General features: G+C 40.6%; 1 protein-coding gene across 2 annotated transcripts in view; it reads right to left on the bottom strand.

The window, feature by feature from the left end:
• The window catches only part of LOC309543511 (NACHT, LRR and PYD domains-containing protein 12-like), a 113,973-nt gene that overhangs the window by 74,617 nt on the left and 13,400 nt on the right, over nucleotides 1-25,956 (bottom strand). For both annotated transcript variants that reach the window (XM_082275986.1, XM_082275987.1), the window contains exon 2: nucleotides 3,785-3,945. In XM_082275986.1, coding sequence (XP_082132112.1) covers nucleotides 3,785-3,945 — 161 coding nt within the window. The remainder of the gene's footprint in view (nucleotides 1-3,784; nucleotides 3,946-25,956) is intronic.

The following is a 25,956-nucleotide window of genomic DNA, read 5'->3' as shown; positions in this document are numbered from 1 at the left end:
CCGACAAACAGCAGATTAGCAAGACTGGGCATGCTCAGAAAAGAAAAAACACACGGAAAGTTAACCATCACATGACATCACTTCTGCAGTCGGCTGTTGTTGGCCGACAAAATTCGTGTGCAGTCTTTAGCACTTTTCAGCCGACAGGACAGCACCGGACAAAAGACTGCCGATCGTTCGGCTGACATTCGGTACGTGTGTACGGGGCTTTATCCTCATTTTCCTCTAACCGCCACTCCAAATCGCTCCAAAAGTCAGGGTCCTTGGACAGCCTCTCTAATAACAGCCCCAGGCCGCCGTAGCAAAAGCCTTCTGTTGGGCTGTTGTCCGCTGTCCATGGGTACACTTGGGTTACATACCAGCGGAGGGCTCTATAGCCCTCATCCAACAGCATCTCCACCTGGACCAGCCTGCTTAACTCTGCTTTCCATTCCTCATGCGGTTGTCTCCCCAAAAACACCATTCGAACTTCGTACTGGGACCAGTACCTTTCCTGGATGGACTGGAGGATTTTTCCCTGGTGTCGCTGCTCCTTCCAGAGATCCAGCGGATTACATCACGCCATCCTAGCAGGACCTTCTCTGACACTGGTCCCCTGTGCTGTATCCAAATCTCTCCAAACCTCCTTCCGAATTCCTCTTCCATGGAGGCTGATATCTGTACCTCTCCTCTTCTGCTATCCGGACCCTGGATCCCGATGGAGGTTTGGATGTCCCAGACTGCAGGAAGCATCCCACCGCTTGCCACCAATGTAACGGAACCTCAGACCCACACTGTGTTTGTGGACTTCCCTCGGTATACGGCTTCCTCCCAGTCGTGAACATAGATATCAAATTTTCCCAGCCGCCCCCATACAAAGCTAGCCGACAACTCAGCTTGTATAAGTTTTGGAACCTTCCAGAATAAGAACTGTTTATTCAAACACAGGCACAAAGAGATATACACTGTGGATTATTAAGGGGAACCAGAGCTGTCATTGATGGGAATATTGTCGTCAATATTGTTGTCTTCCTGCCAGATGGAGGAGATGGAGGAATCATCCCTCAGCACAGGTCACCGGTTGGCTGTTGGGCAGCCTATCAGGACAAGTGAAGGAGCCCAGACTTCAGGCTGACAACGCTGCTGGTAATGATGAGGCTGTGACGTAGAGTTGTCAGGATGGGTAATGGCAGCTTCTGCCCAGTGAGAAGCTTTGCAAGAGATTCACAAAAATAAATTGCTTGCATAAAGTGACCCGATGAGACGTGACACCGAACATACCGAGAATAGATTTCCGGTTCTCACAGTGCAGCTCACATGAACAGAAGCTTTGAGCAATACATGCCTCCAGTAGGTGGGCCCAATGATATGGGCTCACAGGAAGTTGGTTGAATAATGCTGGGGGGAGATTTACAGCAAGATCGTTTTGATGGAGGTGGGGGAGGGAAGGCTCATTGATGGAGGTGTGGGAAGGGAAGGCTCATTGATGGAGGTGGGGGAAGGGAAGGCTCATTGATGGAGGTGGGGGAGAGAAGGCTCAGTGGTGGAGGTGGGGGAGGGAAGGCTCATTGATGGAGGTGGGAAGGAAAGGTTAATTGATGGAGGTGGGGAGGGAAGGCTCATTGATGGAGGTGGGTTAACTATGGCACGCTGGGTTATCTGCAGGGATATAGGATTCCCAGAGCACTCTGGGTTATCTGCAGAGATATAGGATTCCCAGAGCACTCTGGGTTATCTGCAGAGATATAGGATTCCCAGAACACTCTGGGGTATCTGCAGAGATATAGGATTCCCAGAGCACTCTGGGTTATCTGCAGAGATATAGGATTCCCAGAGCACTCTGGGTTATCTGCAGAGATATAGGATTCCCAGAGCACTCTGGGTTATCTGCAGAGATATAGGATTCCCAGAACACTCTGGGTTATCTGCAGAGATATAGGATTCCCAGAACACTCTGGGGTATCTGCAGAGATATAGGATTCCCAGAGCACTCTGGGTTATCTGCAGAGATATAGGATTCCCAGAGCACTCTGGGTTATCTGCAGAGATATAGGATTCCCAGAACACTCTGGGGTATCTGCAGAGATATAGGATTCCCAGAGCACTCTGGGTTATCTGCAGAGATATAGGATTCCCAGAGCACTCTGGGTTATCTGCAGAGATATAGGATTCCCAGAGCACTCTGGGTTATCTGCAGAGATATCGGATTCCCAGAGCACTCTGAGTTATCTGCAGAGATATAGGATTCCCAGAGTTCTATGGGTTAACCATAGAGATATAGAATTCCCAGAGCAATATGGGTTATCCAAAGAGACACAGGATTCCCAGAGCACTCTGGGTTATCTGCAGAGATATAGGATTCTGAGAGTTCTATGGGCTATTTGCAGAGACACAGGATCCCCAGAGCACTATGGGTTATCTGCAGAAACATAGGATTCCCAGAGCACTGCGGGTTATCTGCAGAGATATAGGATTCTGAGAGTTCTATGGGCTATTTGCAGAGACACAGGATCCCCAGAGCACCATGGGTTATCTGCAGAAACATAGGATTCCCAGAGCACTGCGGGTTATCTGCAGAGATATAGGATTCCGAAAGTTCTATGGGTTATTTGCAGAGACACAGGATCCCCAGAGCACTATGGGTTATCTGCAGAAACCTAGGATTCTCAGAGCACTATGGTTTATCTGCAGAAACATAGGATTCTCAGAGCACTATGGGTTATTTGCAGAGACACAGGATCCCCAGAGCACTATGGGTTATTTGCAGAGACACAGGATCCCCAGAGCACTATGGGTTATCTGCAGAAACCTAGGATTCTCAGAGCACTATGGGTTATCTGCAGAGACATAGGATTCTCAGAGCACTATGGGTTATCTGCAGAGACATAGCATTCTCAGAGCACTATGGGTTATTTGCAGAGACACAGGATCCCCAGAGCACTATGGGTTATCTGCAGAAACATAGGATTCTCAGAGCACTATGGGTTATCTGCAGAGACACAGGATCCCACAGAGCACTATTGGTTATCTGCAAAGAGACAGCTGCTGAAGTTTCCTATCAGGCAGGCTGTCTCTTATTGAAAGCTTTTTCAAAAGGTTAAAAGAGCACCACCTGCTGGATGGATATGAGAATGCAAAATCTTAATATGTATTCAATATTTACCAGAATTAAAAAACGAAAAACGTTATTTATTTTGGCAGAATTTATTTTAAGAATCTATGTAACATCTTATAGATGGTGAAAATCCGGCACCGAGTCATCCTGGAGTAACCCCTAAGGTCCATCAAAAAAAAAACAAAAGGAATCCATTCCCACAGTAAAAGTTGCCGTGTTTCAGCCATGTAGACCTTTATCCTAATCAAGCTGTGGAATCCTTTATAATCAGCTGTTTCTTCTTTTAGCATTGATTATGATGAAAGCCTATACGGCTGAAACGCGTCAATTTTTACCGTAGGAATTGATTCTTTTTATGTCCTGATGGATCTTCAATAAAGTCCAAGATTTTACTCCAGGATTACTTGGTGCCGGATTTTCGCTTAGTTTCTTGGATGGTATGTAGGGCCTATGCCCAGCCACAAGCACCTTAGTCTCATCTGTTTAGGTGTGGAATGGGGGGGGGGGGGGTAGTACAGCAATTGACCTTTCTTTTATATGTAATTCTTGCCATAGATCCCCTTAATAAAAGATTGCAGATGGGGTGATGTAGAAGTACAGTGATCAGTCTTCTCTCTCCTCCCCCACCCTCGTATTTACCATCTGATGTTTCACTGTAATGCGGGACGTTCAGAAATGCCTTTTTCTCACCTCCACCTTTATTACTTCCCGGGAATGAAGTTCCCTCCACAGGACATGAGAGTCCAAGTCCTCCAATATACAGATTAGATCCTCCTGGAAATGCTGGTTTATCCTCCGCAGGGACCAGTCCTCATACCTGGACATCTGCTGACCGAACCTCTGAACGTCATCTAGAAAAAGAAATACAAATCATTTGTTATCTCGTGGACTGAACCCCACCGTGGACTGAACTTCTGTGCCCCTCCGTGGACTGAACTTCTGTGCCCCTCCGTGGACTGAACTTCTGTGCCCCTCCGTGGACTGAACTTCTGTGCCCCTCCGTGGTCTGAACACTGAACTTCTGTGCCCCACCGTGGACTGAACTTCTGTGCCCCTCCGTGGTCTGAACTTCTGTGCCCCTCCGTGGTCTGAACACTGAATTTCTGTGCCCCACCGTGGACTGAACTTCTGTGCCCCTCCGTGGTCTGAACTTCTGTGCCCCTCCATGGACTGAACTTCTGTGCCCCTCCGTGGTCTGAACTTCTGTGCCCCTCCGTGGACTGAACTTCTGTGCCCCACCGTGGACTGAACTTCTGTGCCCCTCCGTGGACTGAACTTCTGTGCCCCTCCGTGGACTGAACACTGAACTTCTGTGCCCCACCGTGGACTGAACTTCTGTGCCCCACCGTGGACTGAAAACGGAACTTCTGTGCCCCACCGTGGACTGAACTTCTGTGCCCCACCGTGGACTGAAAACGGAACTTCTGTGCCCCACCGTGGACTGAACTTCTGTGCCCCACCATGGACTGAACTTCTGTCCCCCACCGTGGACTGAACTTCTGTGCCCCACCGTGGACTGAACACTGAACTTCTGTGCCCCACCGTGGACTGAACTTCTGTCTCCCACTTTAATTATCCTGATATAGACTGGGCAGAAGGAACTGCGCATTCAGCCAAGGCTCGGCAGTTCCTAAATGTTTTGCAGGACAATTTCATGGGTCAGATGGTGAATGCACCGACAAGAAACAATGCGGTACTTGACCTACTGATTACCAACAATACAGATCTGCTCACGGATATAGAAATACGGGACAACTTAGGGAACAGTGACCATAGGTCAATTGGTTTCAGTATTAATTACAGTAATAGGAAACACAAGGGTAATATAAGGACACTGAATTTCAAAAGAGCCAATTTCCCTAAACTGCGCTCGCTGCTAGAAAATATCAAATGGGATAGAACCCTGGGAACAAAGAGCCCGGAGGAAAAATGGGAGTGCTTCAAGAGCATACTTAACAAGGGGATTGGCCAGTGCATTCCAAAGGGAAATAAATTTAAAAGAGCAAAACTAAACCCTGGGTGGCTAAACTCCAACATAAAAATGTATATTAGTGCTAAAGAAAAGGCCTTCAAAAAATACAAGACTGAGGGGTCATTGGCAGCATTTAAGCATTACAAAGAGTGTAATAAGAAATGTAAAGACGAAATCAGGGCGGCTAAAATAGAACACGAGAGACATATAGCGGAGGAGAGTAAAAAGAACCCCAAGAAGTTCTTTAAGTATATAAACAGTAAGAAAGCGAGGCCAGAACACATTGGCCCCATAAAAGATGATAAAGGAAAAATGGCCACTGAGGACAGAGAAAAGGCGGAAGTGTTAAATAATTTCTTCTCTTCAGTCTTCACAAAGGAATCGGGGGGCTACACGAACCCCGCTTGTAAGGCCGAACTAAATAATACACCTCAGGAAGTACCGCCATGGCTAACAGAGGATAGACTTAGAGCTAAACTAGAGAAACTTAACATAAATAAATCCCCGGGACCGAATGGCTTACACCCGAGGGTTCTAAATGAGCTCAGCCAGGTGATTGCCAGACCATTATTCTTGATCTTTAAGGATAGTTTACAGACAGGTAGGGTGCCAGCTGATTGGAAAAAAGCCAACGTGGTACCAATATTTAAAAAGGGGCCGAGATATATCCCGGGTAACTATAGGCCGGTCAGCCTAACATCAGTAGTCTGCAAAATTTTGGAGGGGATGATAAGGGACCACATACAAGACTTTAGTAATGAAAACGGTATTATAAGTAGTAATCAGCATGGATTCATGAAAAATCGTTCATGCCAAACCAATCTATTAACCTTGCCTGTGGATGTGGTGTATCTGGATAAAGGAAAGCCTGTGGATGTGGTGTATCTGGATAAAGGAAGGTCTGTGGATGTGGTGTATCTGGATAAAGGAAGGTCTGTGGATGTGGTGTATCTGGATAAAGGAAGGTCTGTGGATGTGGTGTATCTGGACTTTGCAAAGGCCTTTGACACCGTTCCCCACAAACGCTTACTGTACAAACTAAGGAAGGTAGGTATGGACCATAAGGTGAGTACCTGGATAGAGAACTGGCTCCAGGGGAGAGGCCAGAGGGTGGTGATTAATGGGGAGTACTCGGATTGGGCAGGTGTGGAAAGTGGGGTCCCCCAGGGTTCTGTCCTGGGACCAATCCTGTTTAATTTATTCATAAATGATCTAGAGGAGGGGATATCTAGTACAATCTCAGTATTTGCAGATGATACTAAATTAGGCATGCCAATATCTTCTATGCAGGATGTGGAAATCTTGCAAGCGGACCTGAACAAAATAACGGGGTGGGCAACTACATGGCAGATGAGATTTAATGTAGAAAAATGTAAAGTAATGCACTTGGGGGCCAGAAACCAGAAAGCAAGCTACTCACTAGGGGGGGAACCTCTGGGTGAGTCTAGGATGGAAAGGGACCTGGGGGTACTGGTAGACAACAGGCTTGGAAGTGGCATGCAATGCCAAGCCGCTGCAAGCAAAGCCAACGGAATACTGGGATGTATAAAAAAGGGGATTCACTCCAGAAATAAAGAGATTATTCTCCCGCTCTACAAGACTCTGGTCCGGCCACATCTGGAGTATGCTGTCCAGTTCTGGGCACCGGTCCTCAGGAAGGATGTGCTGGAACTGGAGAGAATCCAGAGAAGGGCAAGAAAAATAATTAGGGGAATGGAGGACATCAGCTATGAGGAAAGACTACAAGCACTGAACCTATTCTCTCTGGAGAAAAGACGATTGAGGGGGGATATGATATCAATGTACAAATACTGTACTGGTGACCCTAGCATAAGGAACAAACTATTCAGAGAAAGGAGATACAATAAGACACGTGGCCACTCACTAAAACTTGAGGAAAGGCGGTTTAACCTTAAAGTGCGTAAGGGGTTCTTCACTGTAAGAGCGGTAAGGATGTGGAATTCTCTTCCGCAAGCAGTCGTATCAGCAGGGAGCATTGATAGTTTCAAAAAACTATTGGATGGACACCTTAAAGACCACAACATACAGGGGTATACAATGTACAACATACAGGGGGTATACAATGTACAACATACAGGGGGTATACAATGTACAACATACAGGGGTATACAATGTACAACATACAGGGGTATACAATGTACGGTTAAAAGCAAACACACACACACATCATAGGTTGAACTGGATGGACTGATGTCTTTTTTCAGCCTCACTAACTATGTAACTATGAAACTATGTAACTATGTGGACTGAACTTCTGTGCACCACCGTGGACTGAACTTCTGTGCCCCACCGTGGACTGAACTTCTGTGCCCCACCGTGGACTGAACTTCTGTGCCCCGCCGTGGACTGAACTTCTGTGCCCCGCCGTGGACTGAACTTCTGTGCCCCGCCGTGGACTAAACTTCTGTGCCCCACCGTAGACTGAACTTCTGTCCCCCACCATGGACTGAACTTCTGTGCCCCACCGTGGACTGAACTTCTGTGCCCCGCCGTGGACTGAACTTCTGTGCCCCACCGTGGACTGAACTTCTGTGCCCCACTGTGGTCTGAACTTCTGTCCCCCACCGTGGACTGAACTTCTGTCCCCCACCGTGGTCTGAACTTCTGTGCCCCACCGTGGACTGAACTTCTGTCCCCCACCGTGGACTGAACTTCTGTGCCCCGCCATGGACTGAACTTCTGTGCCCCACCGTGGACTGAACTTCTGTGCCCCGCCGTGGACTGAACTTCTGTGCCCCCACCGTGGACTGAACTTCTGTGCCCCACCGTGGACTGAACTTCTGTGCCCCACCGTGGACTGAACTTCTGTGCCCCGCCGTGGACTGAACTTCTGTGCCCTGCCGTGGACTGAACTTCCGTGCCCCGCCGTGGACTAAACTTCTGTGCCCCACCGTAGACTGAACTTCTGTCCCCCACCGTGGACTGAACTTCTGTGCCCCACCGTGGACTGAACTTCTGTGCCCAGCCGTGGACTGAACTTCTGTGCCCCACCGTGGACTGAACTTCTGTGCCCCACCGTGGACTGAACTTCTGTGCCCCACCGTGGTCTGAACTTCTGTCCCCCACCGTGGACTGAACTTCTGTCCCCCACCGTGGACTGAACTTCTGTGCCCCGCCGTGGACTGAACTTCTGTGCCCCACCGTGGACTGAACTTCTGTGCCCCGCCGTGGACTGAACTTCTGTGCCCCACCGCGGACTGAACTTCTGTGCCCCACCGTGGACTGAACTTCTGTGCCCCACCGCGGACTGAACTTCTGTCCCCCACCGCGGACTGAACTTCTGTGCCCCACCGTAGACTGAACTTCTGTGCCCCGTCGTGGACTGAACTTCTGTGCCCCGCCGCGGACTGAACTTCTGTGCCCCACCGTGGACTGAACTTCTGTGCCCCGCCGTGGACTGAACTTCTGTGCCCAACCGCGGACTGAACTTCTGTGCCCCACCGCGGACTGAACTTCTGTGCCCCACCGCGGACTGAACTTCTGTCCCCCCTCCATGGTCTGAACTTCTGTCCCCCTCCCTGGTCTGAACTTCTGTGCCCCACCGCGGACTGAACTTCTGTCCCCCCTCCATGGTCTGAACTTCTGTCCCCCCTCCATGTTCTGAGCTTCTGTCCCCCTCCCTGGTCTGAACTTCTGCCCCTTCCCCATTGTCTGAACTTCTGTCCCCCTCCCTGGTCTGAGAAAATCTCGCACAGATGGGTTCCTCTTCCTCATTTTCAGGACTTTAGCTGCATCAGCACCATCTAATTTGATCACAAAATAAAGAGGAACCGAGAGATCCAAAAAATATAATTTTGGAAAGTCTGTGGAAATCCGGCTGTGATGGAGAAGTTTTTGGAGCAGATTTCCTTCCCGCACCAATCACATTTTCTGTATTGATTACACACCAATCACATTTTCTGTATTGATTACCCACCAATCACATTTTCTGTATCGGTTACACACCAATCACATTTTCTGTATCGGTTACACACCAATCACATTTTCTGTATCAGTTACCCACCAATCACATTTTCTGTATCGGTTACACACCAATCACATTTTCTGTATCGGTTACACACCAATCACATTTTCTGTATCGGTTACACACCAATCACATTTTCTGTATCGGTTACACACCAATCACATTTTCTGTATTGATTACACACCAATCACATTTTCTGTATCGGTTACACACCAATCACATTTTCTGTATCGGTTACACACCAATCACATTTTCTGTATCGGTTACACACCAATCACATTTTCTGTATCGGTTACACACCAATCACATTTTCTGTATCAGTTACCCACCAATCACATTTTCTGTATCAGTTACCCACCAATCACATTTTCTGTATCGGTTACACACCAATCACATTTTCTGTATTGATTACCCACCAATCACATTTTCTGTATCGGTTACACACCAATCACATTTTCTGTATCGGTTACACACACCAATCACATTTTCTGTATTGATTACACACCAATCACATTTTCTGTATTGATTACACACCAATCACATTTTCTGTATCGGTTACACACCAATCACATTTTCTGTATTGATTACACACCAATCACATTTTCTGTATTGATTACCCACCAATCACATTTTCTGTATTGATTACACACCAATCACATTTTCTGTATTGATTACACACCAATCACATTTTCTGTATCGGTTACACACCAATCACAGCCTCACTAACTATGTAACTATGTAACTATGTGGACTGAACTTCTGTGCCCCACCGTGGACTGAACTTCTGTGCCCCACCGTGGACTGAACTTCTGTGCCCCGCCGTGGACTGAACTTCTGTGCCCCGCCGTGGACTGAACTTCTGTGCCTCGCCGTGGACTAAACTTCTGTGCCCCACCGTAGACTGAACTTCTGTCCCCCACCGTGGACTGAACTTCTGTGCCCCACCGTGGACTGAACTTCTGTGCCCCGCCGTGGACTGAACTTCTGTGCCCCGCCGTGGACTGAACTTCTGTGCCCCGCTGTGGACTGAACTTCTGTGCCCCCACCGTGGACTGAACTTCTGTGCCCCACCGTGGACTGAACTTCTGTGCCCCGCCGTGGACTGAACTTCTGTGCCCTGCCGTGGACTGAACTTCCGTGCCCCGCCGTGGACTAAACTTCTGTGCCCCACTGTAGACTGAACTTCTGTCCCCCACCGTGGACTGAACTTCTGTGCCCCACCATGGACTGAACTTCTGTGCCCAGCCATGGACTGAACTTCTGTGCCCCACCGTGGACTGAACTTCTGTGCCCCACCGTGGTCTGAACTTCTGTCCCCCACCGTGGACTGAACTTCTGTGCCCCGCCGTGGACTGAACTTCTGTGCCCCACCGCGGACTGAACTTCTGTGCCCCACCGTGGACTGAACTTCTGTGCCCCACCGCGGACTGAACTTCTGTCCCCCACCGCGGACTGAACTTCTGTGCCCCACCGTAGACTGAACTTCTGTGCCCCGCCGTGGACTGAACTTCTGTGCCCCGCCGCGGACTGAACTTCTGTGCCCCACCGTGGACTGAACTTCTGTGCCCCGCCGTGGACTGAACTTCTGTGCCCCGCCGTGGACTGAACTTCTGTGCCCAACCGCGGACTGAACTTCTGTGCCCCACCGCGGACTGAACTTCTGTGCCCCACCGCGGACTGAACTTCTGTCCCCCACCGCGGACTGAACTTCTGTGCCCCACCGTAGACTGAACTTCTGTGCCCCGCCGTGGACTGAACTTCTGTGCCCCGCCGCGGACTGAACTTCTGTGCCCCACCGTGGACTGAACTTCTGTGCCCCGCCGTGGACTGAACTTCTGTGCCCCGCCGTGGACTGAACTTCTGTGCCCAACCGCGGACTGAACTTCTGTGCCCCACCGCGGACTGAACTTCTGTCCCCCCTCCATGGTCTGAACTTCTGTCCCCCCTCCATGTTCTGAGCTTCTGTCCCCCTCCCTGGTCTGAACTTCTGTCCCCCTCCATGGTCTGAACTTCTGCCCCTTCCCCATTGTCTGAACTTCTGTCCCCCTCCCTGGTCTGAGAAAATCTCGCACAGATGGGTTCCTCTTCCTCATTTTCAGGACTTTAGCTGCATCAGCACCATCTAATTTGATCACAAAATAAAGAGGAACCGAGAGATCCAAAAAATATAATTTTGGAAAGTCTGTGGAAATCCGGCTGTGATGGAGAAGTTTTTGGAGCAGATTTCATTGCCGCACCAATCACATTTTCTGTATTGATTACACACCAATCACATTTTCTGTATCGGTTACACACCAATCACATTTTCTGTATCGGTTACACACCAATCACATTTTCTGTATCGGTTACACACCAATCACATTTTCTGTATCGGTTACACACCAATCACATTTTCTGTATCGGTTACACACCAATCACATTTTCTGTATGGATTACACACCAATCACATTTTCTGTATCGGTTACACACCAATCACATTTTCTGTATCGGTTACACACCAATCACATTTTCTGTATTGATTGCACACCAATCACATTTTCTGTATCGGTTACACACCAATCACATTTTCTGTATCGGTTATACACCAATCACATTTTCTGTATCAGTTACACACCAATCACATTTTCTGTATTGATTACACACCAATCACATTTTCTGTATCGATTACACACCAATCACATTTTCTGTATCGGTTACACACCAATCACATTTTCTGTATTGATTACACACCAATCACATTTTCTGTATTGATTACACACCAATCACATTTTCTGTATCGGTTACACACCAATCACATTTTCTGTATTGATTACACACCAATCACATTTTCTGTATTGATTACACACCAATCACATTTTCTGTATTGATTACACACCAATCACATTTTCTGTATCGGTTACACACCAATCACATTTTCTGTATCGATTACACACCAATCACATTTTCTGTATCGGTTACACACCGAACACATTTTCTGTATTGATTACACACCAATCACATTTTCTGTATCGGTTACACACCAATCACATTTTCTGTATTGATTACACACCAATCACATTTTCTGTATTGATTACACACCAATCACATTTTCTGTATCGATTACACACCAATCACATTTTCTGTATTGATTACACACCAATCACATTTTCTGTATTGATTACACACCAATCACATTTTCTGTATTGATTACACACCAATCACATTTTCTGTATCGATTACACACCAATCACATTTTCTGTATCGATTACACACCAATCACATTTTCTGTATTGATTACACACCAATCACATTTTCTGTATCGATTACACACCAATCACATTTTCTGTATTGATTACACACCAATCACATTTTCTGTATCGGTTACACACCAATCACATTTTCTGTATCGGTTACACACCAATCACATTTTCTGTATTGATTACCCACCAATCACATTTTCTGTATCGGTTACACACCGAACACATTTTCTGTATTGATTACACACCAATCACATTTTCTGTATTGATTACACACCAATCACATTTTCTGTATCGATTACACACCAATCACATTTTCTGTATTGATTACACACCAATCACATTTTCTGTATCGGTTACACACCAATCACATTTTCTGTATTGATTACACACCAATCACATTTTCTGTATTGATTACACACCAATCACATTTTCTGTATCGGTTACACACCAGATATTCCTGGATTAAAAAGACAGCTCTGCCCTGATGTGCCAGAACCCTGCTTGGTCCTGCAGAGCCGGCTCACCCCTTACTGCCTCCATGTACAGAACCCCTGCCTCTTTCTTTAGGCCTGCCCGACATTATTAATAATGGAGATTGCCCGAATTTAATGGCAGCCATGGCAATGGGGGGGGGGGGTACATATGTGGTTCTTTGGTGCACACTACTTTACTGCTTATGTATGTATTGAGGTGCTGCCCAGTCATAATATTTTATGCCCTTCCCCTATTCCTGCATTTTGGAAGGGTGGGAAGCCTATGCAGCGCCACTGATAAGGCAGGACAGCCGGCCCTCCTGCACCGAGCCCCATCAGTTCAAAAGGGGGGACCTGCCGAGAAGAAGGGCGGGCTGTATTGCATTGCTGACACTTATGACTCTTCTACATCCCCCGGCTACTCCTCTTTTTCTGGCTGCTCTGCAGGGGGATAATGTCTTGGTTCGGTGTTCCCTACCCCCGTTCCCTTCCTTTACTGGATGAACACAGTGAGCGATTGGTACCGATCCCTCCTGTCATTGCTGGGACAAGGTCATCCAGTGCCCGGGGCAAATTATGACAAACTGCCTCCCCCCTTCCCTTAGGGTTAGGGTCAGGGCGCCCCAAACCCTGCAATTAACCATTGCGCCCAGGTTAGCCATCCCTCCTGCCCACCCCTTGCCCATCCTCCTGTTTCCATTCATCACTGAAGCCAAGTAACTGTGTTTGTGAATGAACAGGAAGCCTCAGCACACAGCGCTTCCCATTCATTCACTGTCTAGTGCAGCTACAAAGAAAGGGACTGGGGAATCTCAGTCCTCAATCCCTTTCTCTCTCTCTCTCAAAAGTGAGACATAAGGGTTCTGTTTATACCCCTGCCCTTTAGCACCCCCACAGTTGCTAGTGTAGGTACATTTAATTTGGCTCCCCTGAAGGCAGAGGAGCAGGGGTTAATCCCCCCTTTGTCGTAATTTGCCCTGGGCACTGGATGACCTTGTCCCAGCAAAAAAGTTGTGACACTGTACAAATTGTGAGTAAAAAAGGAATGGACTAATTTACAAATCTCATAAACTTCTATTTTATTCACAATATAATATAGATAACATATCAAATGATAAAAGTGAGACATTTTGAAAGCTCCTGCCAAATATTGGATCATTGTGGATTTCATGAGAGCTACACATTCCAAAAAAGTTGGGACAGGTAGCAATAAGAGGCCGGAAAAGTTAAATGTACATATAAGGAACAGCTGGAGGACCAATTTGCAACTTATTAGGTCAATTGGCAACATGATTGGGTATAAAAAGAGCCTCTCAGAGTGGGCGTGTCTCTCAGAGTGGGTGTGTCTCTCAGAGTGGGCGTGTCTCTCAGAAGTCAGGATGGGCCGGGGATCACCAATTCCCCCAATGCTGGGGGGAAAAATAGTAGAGAAATATCAGAAAGGAGTTTCTCAGAGAAAAATTTGAAAGAGTTTGAAGTTCTCATCATCTACAGTGCATAATATCATCCAAAGATTCAGAGAATCCGGAACAATCTCTGTGTGTAAGGGTCAAGCCCGGAAAACCATACTGGATGGCGGTGATCTTCGGGCCCTTAGACGGCACTGCATCACATACAAGAATGCTACTGTAATGGAAATAACAACATGGGCTCAGGAATACTTCCAGAAAACATTGTCGGTGAACACAATCCACCGTGCCATTCGCCGTTGCCGGCTAAAACTCTATAGGCCAAAAAAGAAGCCAAATCTAAACATGATCCAGAAGCGCAGGCGTTTTCTCTGGGCCAAGGCTCATTTATAATGGACTGTGGCAAAGTGGAAAACTGTTCTGTGGTGAGACCAATCAAAATTTGAAGTTCTTTTTGGAAAACTGGGACGCCGTGTCATCCGGACTAAAGAGGACAAGGACAACCCAAGTTGTTCTCAGCGCTCAGTTCAGAAGCCGGCATCTCTGATGGTATGGGGGTTACATGAATGCATGTGGCATGGGCAGCTTTCACATCTGGAAAGGCACCATCAATGCTGAAAGGTATATCCAAGTTCTAGAACAACATATGCTCCATCCAGACGTCGTCTCTTTCAGGGAAGACCTTGCATTTCCCAACATGACAATGCCAGACCACATACTGCATCAATTACAACATCATGGCTGTGTAGAAGAAGGATCCGGGTACTGAAATGGCCAGCCTGCAGTCCAGACCTTTCACCCATAGAAAACAATTGGCCCATCATAAAGAGGAAGATGGGACAAAGAAGACCTAAGACAGTTGAGCAACTAGAAGCCTGGATTAGAGAAGAATGGGACAACATTCCTATTGGTAAACTTCAGCAACTTCTCCTCAGTCCCCAGACGTTTGCAGACTGTTATAAAAAGAAGAGGGGAGGCCACACAGTGCTAAACATGGCCGCCTTGTCCCAACTTTTTTGAGATGTGTTGATGCCATGAAATTTAAAATCAATTTATTTTTCCCTTTACAAATTATAAATTTTCTCAGTTTAAACATTTGATGTCATCTGTGCTGTATTCTGAATAAAATGTTGAAATTTGAAACTTCCACATCATTGCATTCTGTTTTTATTCACAATTTGTACAGCGTCCCAACTTTTTTGGAATCGGGTTTGTACATTTCCCATGATGCTCATGCACTCTGCAGTGTAGCTGAGCATCATGGGAAATGTGGTTCCAAAACATCTGGGGTGCCAAGGTTCCCCATCACTGGTCTATACAGTGGAAGCCGATTTTTTCCTAGAAACCCCCATGAAGCCTCTGTAATCCTCAAACCCCTCTCATGTACCTTTACCAATGGAAATGAATATCTTTCACCAATATAAATAAATATGAACATCCACCATATGCACACACGTATTCATCATACAGACAGCTGTATACACCTCACAATTATATCTACTCCATTGTACGAGGCTACAGTCACTGAGGGTGCCATGTAATAACATTTTACTCTCCCAGTCAGGGGGGTTCATCCGGAGACCTTCAGAAGCTGAAACCACAGCAACCACCACAAGACGGGTTGGGGGAAGGAAGTGTGAAAGTTCGGTTTAACTTCTCTGCAGACCCCAACCATGACCAGACTTTCATTTTCCTAAATTCTTTTATTTAAAACATCAAAAAATGATATTCAAAACCGGAGCCGCGCTCCCAAATACTAATGTGCTAGTATCCCTTTACATTTGTCTGCATTTTCAGAGTCAGCATATCATATCAAACCATATATACCATCATCACACCATATATACCATCAACAAACCATATATACCATCATCAAACCATATATACCATCAACAAACTATATATACCATCATCAAACCATATATACCATCATCAAACCATATATACCATCATCAAACCATATATACCATCATCAAACCATATATACCATCATCAAACCATATATACCATCATCATACCATATATACCATCATCAAACCATATATACCATCATCAAACCATATATACCATCATCAAACCATATATACCATCAACAAACCATATATACCATCATAAAACCATATATACCATCAAAAAACCATATATACCATCATCATACCATATATATCATCATCAAACCATATATACCATCAACAAACCATATATACCATCATCATACCATATATACCATCAACAAACCATATATACCATCATCATACCATATATACCATCATGAAACCATATATACCATCAACAAACCATATATACCATTATCAAACCATTTATACCATCAACAAACCATATATACCATCATCATACCATATATACCATCAACATACCATATATACCATCAACAAACCATATATACCATCATCATACCATATATACCATCATGAAACCATATATACCATCAACAAACCATATATACCATCATCAAACCATATATACCATCATCAAACCATATATACCATCATCAAACCATATATACCATCAAAAAACCATATATACCATCATCATACCATATATACCATCATCATACCATATATACCATCAACAAACCATATATACCATCATCATACCATATATACCATCATCATACCATATATACCATCATCAAACCATATATACCATCATCCAACCATATATACCATCATCATACCATATATACCATCATCAAACCATATATACCATCATCACACCATATATACCATCATCATACCATATATACCATCATCATACCATATATACCATCATCATACCATATATACCATCATCAAACCATATATACCATCAACATACCATATATACCATCAACAAACCATATATACCATCAACAAACCATATATACCATCATCACACCATATATACCATCATCATACCATATATACCATCATCACACCATATATACCATCATCACACCATATATACCATCATCATACTATATATACCATCATCATACCATATATACCATCATCATACTATATATACCATCATCATACCATATATACCATCAACAAACCATATATACCATCATCACACCATATATACCATCATCATACTATATATACCATCATCAAACCATATATACCATCATCATACTATATATACCATCATCATACCATATATACCATCAACATACCATATATACCATCAACATACCATATATACCATCAACAAACCATATATACCATCATCATACCATATATACCATCATCACACCATATATACCATCATCATACCATATATACCATCATCAAACCATATATACCATCATCATACCATATATACCATCATCATACCATATATACCATCATCATACCATATATACCATCATCATACCATATATACCATCAAAAACCATATATACCATCATCATACCATATATACCATCAACAAACCATATATACCATCAACAAACCATATATACCATCATCACACCATATATACCATCATCATACCATATATACCATCATCACACCATATATACCATCATCACACCATATATACCATCATCATACTATATATACCATCATCATACCATATATACCATCATCATACTATATATACCATCAACAAACCATATATACCATCATCAAACCATATATACCATCATCATACCATATATACCATCATCATACCATATATACCATCATCATACCATATATACCATCAACAAACCATATATACCATCATCACACCATATATACCATCATCATACTATATATACCATCATCATACTATATATACCATCATCATACCATATATACCATCATCATACTATATATACCATCATCATACCATATATACCATCAACAAACCATATATACCATCATCATACCATATATACCATCATCATACCATATATACCATCATCATACCATATATACCATCATCACACCATATATACCATCAACATACCATATATACCATCAACATACCATATATACCATCAACAAACCATATATACCATCATCATACCATATATACCATCATCACACCATATATACCATCATCATACCATATATACCATCATCAAACCATATATACCATCATCATACCATATATACCATCATCATACCATATATACCATCATCAAACCATATATACCATCAACAAACCATATATACCATCATCACACCATATATACCATCATCATACCATATATACCATCATCACACCATATATACCATCATCATACCATATATACCATCATCATACCATATATACCATCATCATACCATATATACCATCATCACACCATTTATACCATCATCATACCATATATACCATCATCAAACCATATATACCATCATCATACCATATATACCATCATCATACCATATATACCATCATCATACCATATATACCATCATCATACCATATATACCATCATCATACCATATATACCATCATCATACCATATATACCATCATCATACTATATATACCATCACCATACCATATATACCATCATCATACTATATATACCATCATCATACCATATATACCATCATCATACCATATATACCATCATCATACCATATATACCATCATCATACTATATATACCATCATCATACTATATATACCATCATCATACCATATATACCATCATCATACTATATATACCATCATCATACCATATATACCATCAACAAACCATATATACCATCATCATACCATATATACCATCATCACACCATATATACCATCATCATACCATATATACCATCATCACACCATATATACCATCAACATACCATATATACCATCAACATACCATATATACCATCAACAAACCATATATACCATCATCATACCATATATACCATCATCACACCATATATACCATCATCATACCATATATACCATCATCAAACCATATATACCATCATCATACCATATATACCATCATCATACCATATATACCATCATCAAACCATATATACCATCAACAAACCATATATACCATCATCACACCATATATACCATCATCATACCATATATACCATCATCATACCATATATACCATCATCATACCATATATACCATCATCACACCATTTATACCATCATCATACCATATATACCATCATCATACCATATATACCATCATCATACCATATATACCATCATCACACCATATATACCATCATCATACCATATATACCATCATCATACCATATATACCATCATCATACCATATATACCATCATCACACCATATATACCATCATCACACCATATATACCATCATCATACCATATATACCATCATCATACCATATATACCATCATCATACCATATATACCATCATCATACCATATATACCATCATCAAACCATATATACCATCATCAAACCATATATACCATCATCATACCATATATACCATCATCAAACCATATATACCATCATCATACCATATATACCATCATCACACCATATATACCATCATCATACCATATATACCATCATCAAACCATATATACCATCATCATACCATATATACCATCATCAAACCATATATACCATCATCAAACCATATATACCATCATCATACCATATATACCATCATCATACCATATATACCATCATCAAACCATATATACCATCATCATACCATATATACCATCATCATACCATATATACCATCATCAAACCATATATACCATCATCAAACCATATATACCATCATCATACCATATATACCATCATCATACCATATATACCATCATCATACCATATATACCATCATCATACCATATATACCATCATCATACCATATATACCATCATCATACTATATATACCATCATCATACCATATATACCATCAAAAAACCATATATACCATCATCACACCATATATACCATCATCATACTATATATACCATCATCATACCATATATACCATCAACATACCATATATACCATCAACAAACCATATATACCATCATCATACCATATATACCATCAACAAATCATCTATACCATCAACAAACCATATATACCATCATCATACCATATATACCATCATCATACCATATATACCATCATCATACCATATATACCATCATCACACCATATATACTATCATCATACCATATATACCATCATCACACCATATATACCATCATCAAACCATATATACCATCATCATACCATATATACCATCATCATACCATATATACCATCATCATACCATATATACCATCATCAAACCATATATACCATCATCACACCATATATACCATCATCATACCATATATACCATCATCACACCATATATACCATCATCACACCATATATACCATCATCATACTATATATACCATCATCATACCATATATACCATCATCATACCATATATACCATCATCATACCATATATACCATCAACAAACCATATATACCATCATCACACCATATATACCATCATCACACCATATATACCATCATCATACATATAACCATCATCATACTATATATACCATCATCATACCATATATACCATCATCATACCATATATACCATCATCATACCATATATACCATCATCAAACCATATATACCATCATCATACTATATATACCATCATCATACCAGATATACCATCATCAAACCATATATACCATCATCATACATATATACCATCATCAAACCATATATACCATCATCATACCATATATACCATCATCAAACCATATATAACCATCATCATACCATATATACCATCATCAACCATATATACCATCATCATACCATATATACCATCATCATACCATATATACCATCATCAAACATATATACCATCATCATACCATATATACCATCATCACATCCATATATACCATCATCAAACCATATATACCATCATCATACCATATATACCATCATCACACCATATATACCATCATCATACCATATATACCATCATCAAACCATATATACCATCATCACACCATATATACCATCATCATACCATATATACCATCATCAAACCATATATACCATCATCACACCATATATACCATCATCACACCATATATACCATCATCATACCATATATACCATCATCAAACCATATATACCATCATCACACATATATACCATCATCATACCATATATACCATCATCATACCATATATACCATCATCAAACCATATATACCATCATCACACCATATATACCATCATCATACCATATATACCATCATCAAACCATATATACCATCATCAAACCATATATACCATCATCATACCATATATACCATCATCAAACCATATATACCATCATCACACCATATATACCATCATCATACCATATATACCATCATCATACCATATATACCATCATCATACCATATATACCATCATCAAACCATATATACCATCAACAAACCATATATACCATCATCATACCATATATACCATCAACAAATCATCTATACCATCAACAAACCATATATACCATCATCATACCATATATACCATCATCATACCATATATACCATCATCATACCATATATACCATCATCACACCATATATACTATCATCATACCATATATACCATCATCACACCATATATACCATCATCAAACCATATATACCATCATCATACCATATATACCATCATCATACCATATATACCATCATCATACCATATATACCATCATCAAACCATATATACCATCATCATATTACCATCATCATACCATATATACCATCATCACACCATATATACCATCATCACACCATATATACCATCATCATACTATATATACCATCATCATACCATATATACCATCATCATACTATATATACCATCAACATACTAATATATACCATCATCAAACCATATATACCATCATCACACCATATATACCATCATCACACCATATATACCATCATCATACCATATATACCATCATCATACTATATATACCATCATCATACCATATATACCATCATCATACCATATATACCATCATCATACCATATATACCATCATCAACCATATATACCATCATCATACTATAATTAACCATCATCATACCATATATACCATCATCAAACCATATATACCATCATCATACCATATATACCATCATCAAACCATATATACCATCATCATACCATATATACCATCATCAAACCATATATACCATCATCATACCATATATACCATCATCAAACCATATATACCATCATCATACCATATATACCATCATCATACCATATATACCATCATCAAACCATATATACCATCATCATACCATATATACCATCATCACACCATATATACCATCATCAAACCATATATACCATCATCATACCATATATACCATCATCACACCATATATACCATCATCATACCATATATACCATCATCAAACCATATATACCATCATCACACCATATATACCATCATCATACCATATATACCATCATCAAACCATATATACCATCATCACACCATATATACCATCATCACACCATATATACCATCATCATACATATATACCATCATCAAACCATATATACCATCATCAAACCATATATACCATCATCAAACATATATACCATCATCAAACCATATATACCATCATCAAACCATATATACCATCATCATACCATATATACCATCATCAAACCATATATACCATCATCATACCATATATACCATCATCATACCATATATAGCCATCATCAAACCATATATACCATCATCACACCATATATACCATCATCATACCATATATACCATCATCATACCATATACCATCATCAAACCATATATACCATCATCACACCATATATACCATCATCATACCATATATACCATCATCAAACCCATATATACCATCATCAAACCATATATACCATCATCATACCATATAACCATCATCAAACATATATACCATCATCACACCATATATACCATCATCATACCATATATACCATCATCATACCATATATACCATCATCAAACCATATATACCATCATCACACCATATATATCATCATCATACCATATATACCATCATCAAACCATTTATACCATCATCAAACCATATATACCATCATCATACCATATATACCATCATCAAACCATATATACCATCATCAAACCATATATACCATCATCATACCATATATACCATCATCAAACCATATATACCATCATCATACCATATATACCATCATCAAACCATATATACCATCATCATACCATATATACCATCATCAAACCATATATACCATCATCATACCATATATACCATCATCATACCATATATACCATCATCACACCATATATACCATCATCAAACCATATATACCATCATCATACTATATATACCATCATCATACCATATATACCATCATCAAACCATATATACCATCATCATACCATATATACCATCATCATACCATTATATACCATCATCAAACCATATATACCATCATCATACTATATATACCATCATCATACCATATATACCATGCCATCAAACCATATATACCATCATCATACTATATATACCATCATCAAACCATATATACCATCATCATACCATATATACCATCATCAAACCATATATACCATCATCATACCATATATACCATCATCAAACCATATATACCATCATCATACCATATATACCATCATCATACCATATATACCATCATCAAACCAATATATACCATCATCATACCATATATACCATCATCACACCATATATACCATCATCAAACCATATATACCATCATCATACTATATATACCATCATCATACCATATATACCATCATCAAACCATATATACCATCATCATACATATATACCATCATCATACCATATATACCATCATCAACCATATATACCATCATCATACATTATATACCATCATCATACCATATATACCATCATCAAACCATATATACCATCATCATACCATATATACCATCATCATACCATATATACCATCATCATACCATATATACCATCATCAAACCATATATACCATCAATCATACCATATATACCATCATCAAACCATATATACCATCATCATACCATATATACCATCATCATACCATATATACCATCATCAAACCATATATACCATCATCATACCATATATACCATCATCACACCATATATACCATCATCAAACCATATATACCATCATCATACCATATATACCATCATCACACCATATATACCATCATCATACCATATATACCATCATCAAACCATATATACCATCATCACACCATATATACCATCATCACACCATATATACCATCATCATACCATATATACCATCATCATACCATATATACCATCATCACACCATATATACCATCATCACACCATATATACCATCATCATACCATATATACCATCATCAAACCATATATACCATCATCAAACCATATATACCATCATCAAACCATATATACCATCATCATACCATATATACCATCATCAAACCATATATACCATCATCATACCATATATACCATCATCATACCATATATACCATCATCAAACCATTATACCATCATCATACCATATATACCATCATCATACCATATATACCATCATCAAACCATATATACCATCATCACACCATATATACCATCATCATACCATATATACCATCATCAAACCATTTATACCATCATCAAACCATATATACCATCATCATACCATATATACCATCATCAAACCATATATACCATCATCAAACCATATATACCATCATCATACCATATATACCATCATCAAACCATATATACCATCATCAAACCATATATACCATCATCATACCATATATACCATCATCAAACCATATATACCATCATCATACCATATATACCATCATCATACCATATATACCATCATCATACCATATATACCATCAACAAACCATATATACCATCATCATACCATATATACCATCATCAAACCATATATACCATCATCATACCATATATACCATCATCAAACCATATATACCATCATCATACCATATATACCATCATCATACCATATATACCATCATCATACCATTTATACCATCATCACACCATATATACCATCATCAAACCATATATACCATCATCATACCATATATACCATCATCAAACCATATATACCATCAACAAACCATATATACCATCATCATACCATATATACCATCATCATACCATATATACCATCATCACACCATATATACCATCATCATACCATATATACCATCATCAAACCATATATACCATCATCATACCATATATACCATCATCAAACCATATATACCATCATCATACCATATATACCATCATCATACCATATATACCATCATCAAACCATATATACCATCATCCAACCATATATACCATCATCAAACCATATATACCATCATCAAACCATATATACCATCATCATACCATATATACCATCATCATACCATATATACCATCATCCAACCATATATACCATCATCAAACCATATATACCATCATCAAACCATATATACCATCATCAAACCATATATACCATCATCATACCATATATACCATCATCATACCATATATACCATCATCATACCATATATACCATCATCAAACCATATATACCATCATCAAACCATATATACCATCATCACACCATATATACCATCATCATACCATATATACCATCATCAAACCATTTATACCATCATCACACCATATATACCATCATCAC

Source organism: Pelophylax lessonae (genome assembly GCF_965119305.1).
Source record: "Pelophylax lessonae genome assembly, contig: HAP1_SCAFFOLD_151, whole genome shotgun sequence".
NCBI lineage: Eukaryota > Metazoa > Chordata > Amphibia > Anura > Ranidae > Pelophylax > Pelophylax lessonae.
The sequence above is the reverse complement of the archived record's forward strand: the minus strand, read 5'-3'. Positions and strand labels throughout refer to the sequence as shown.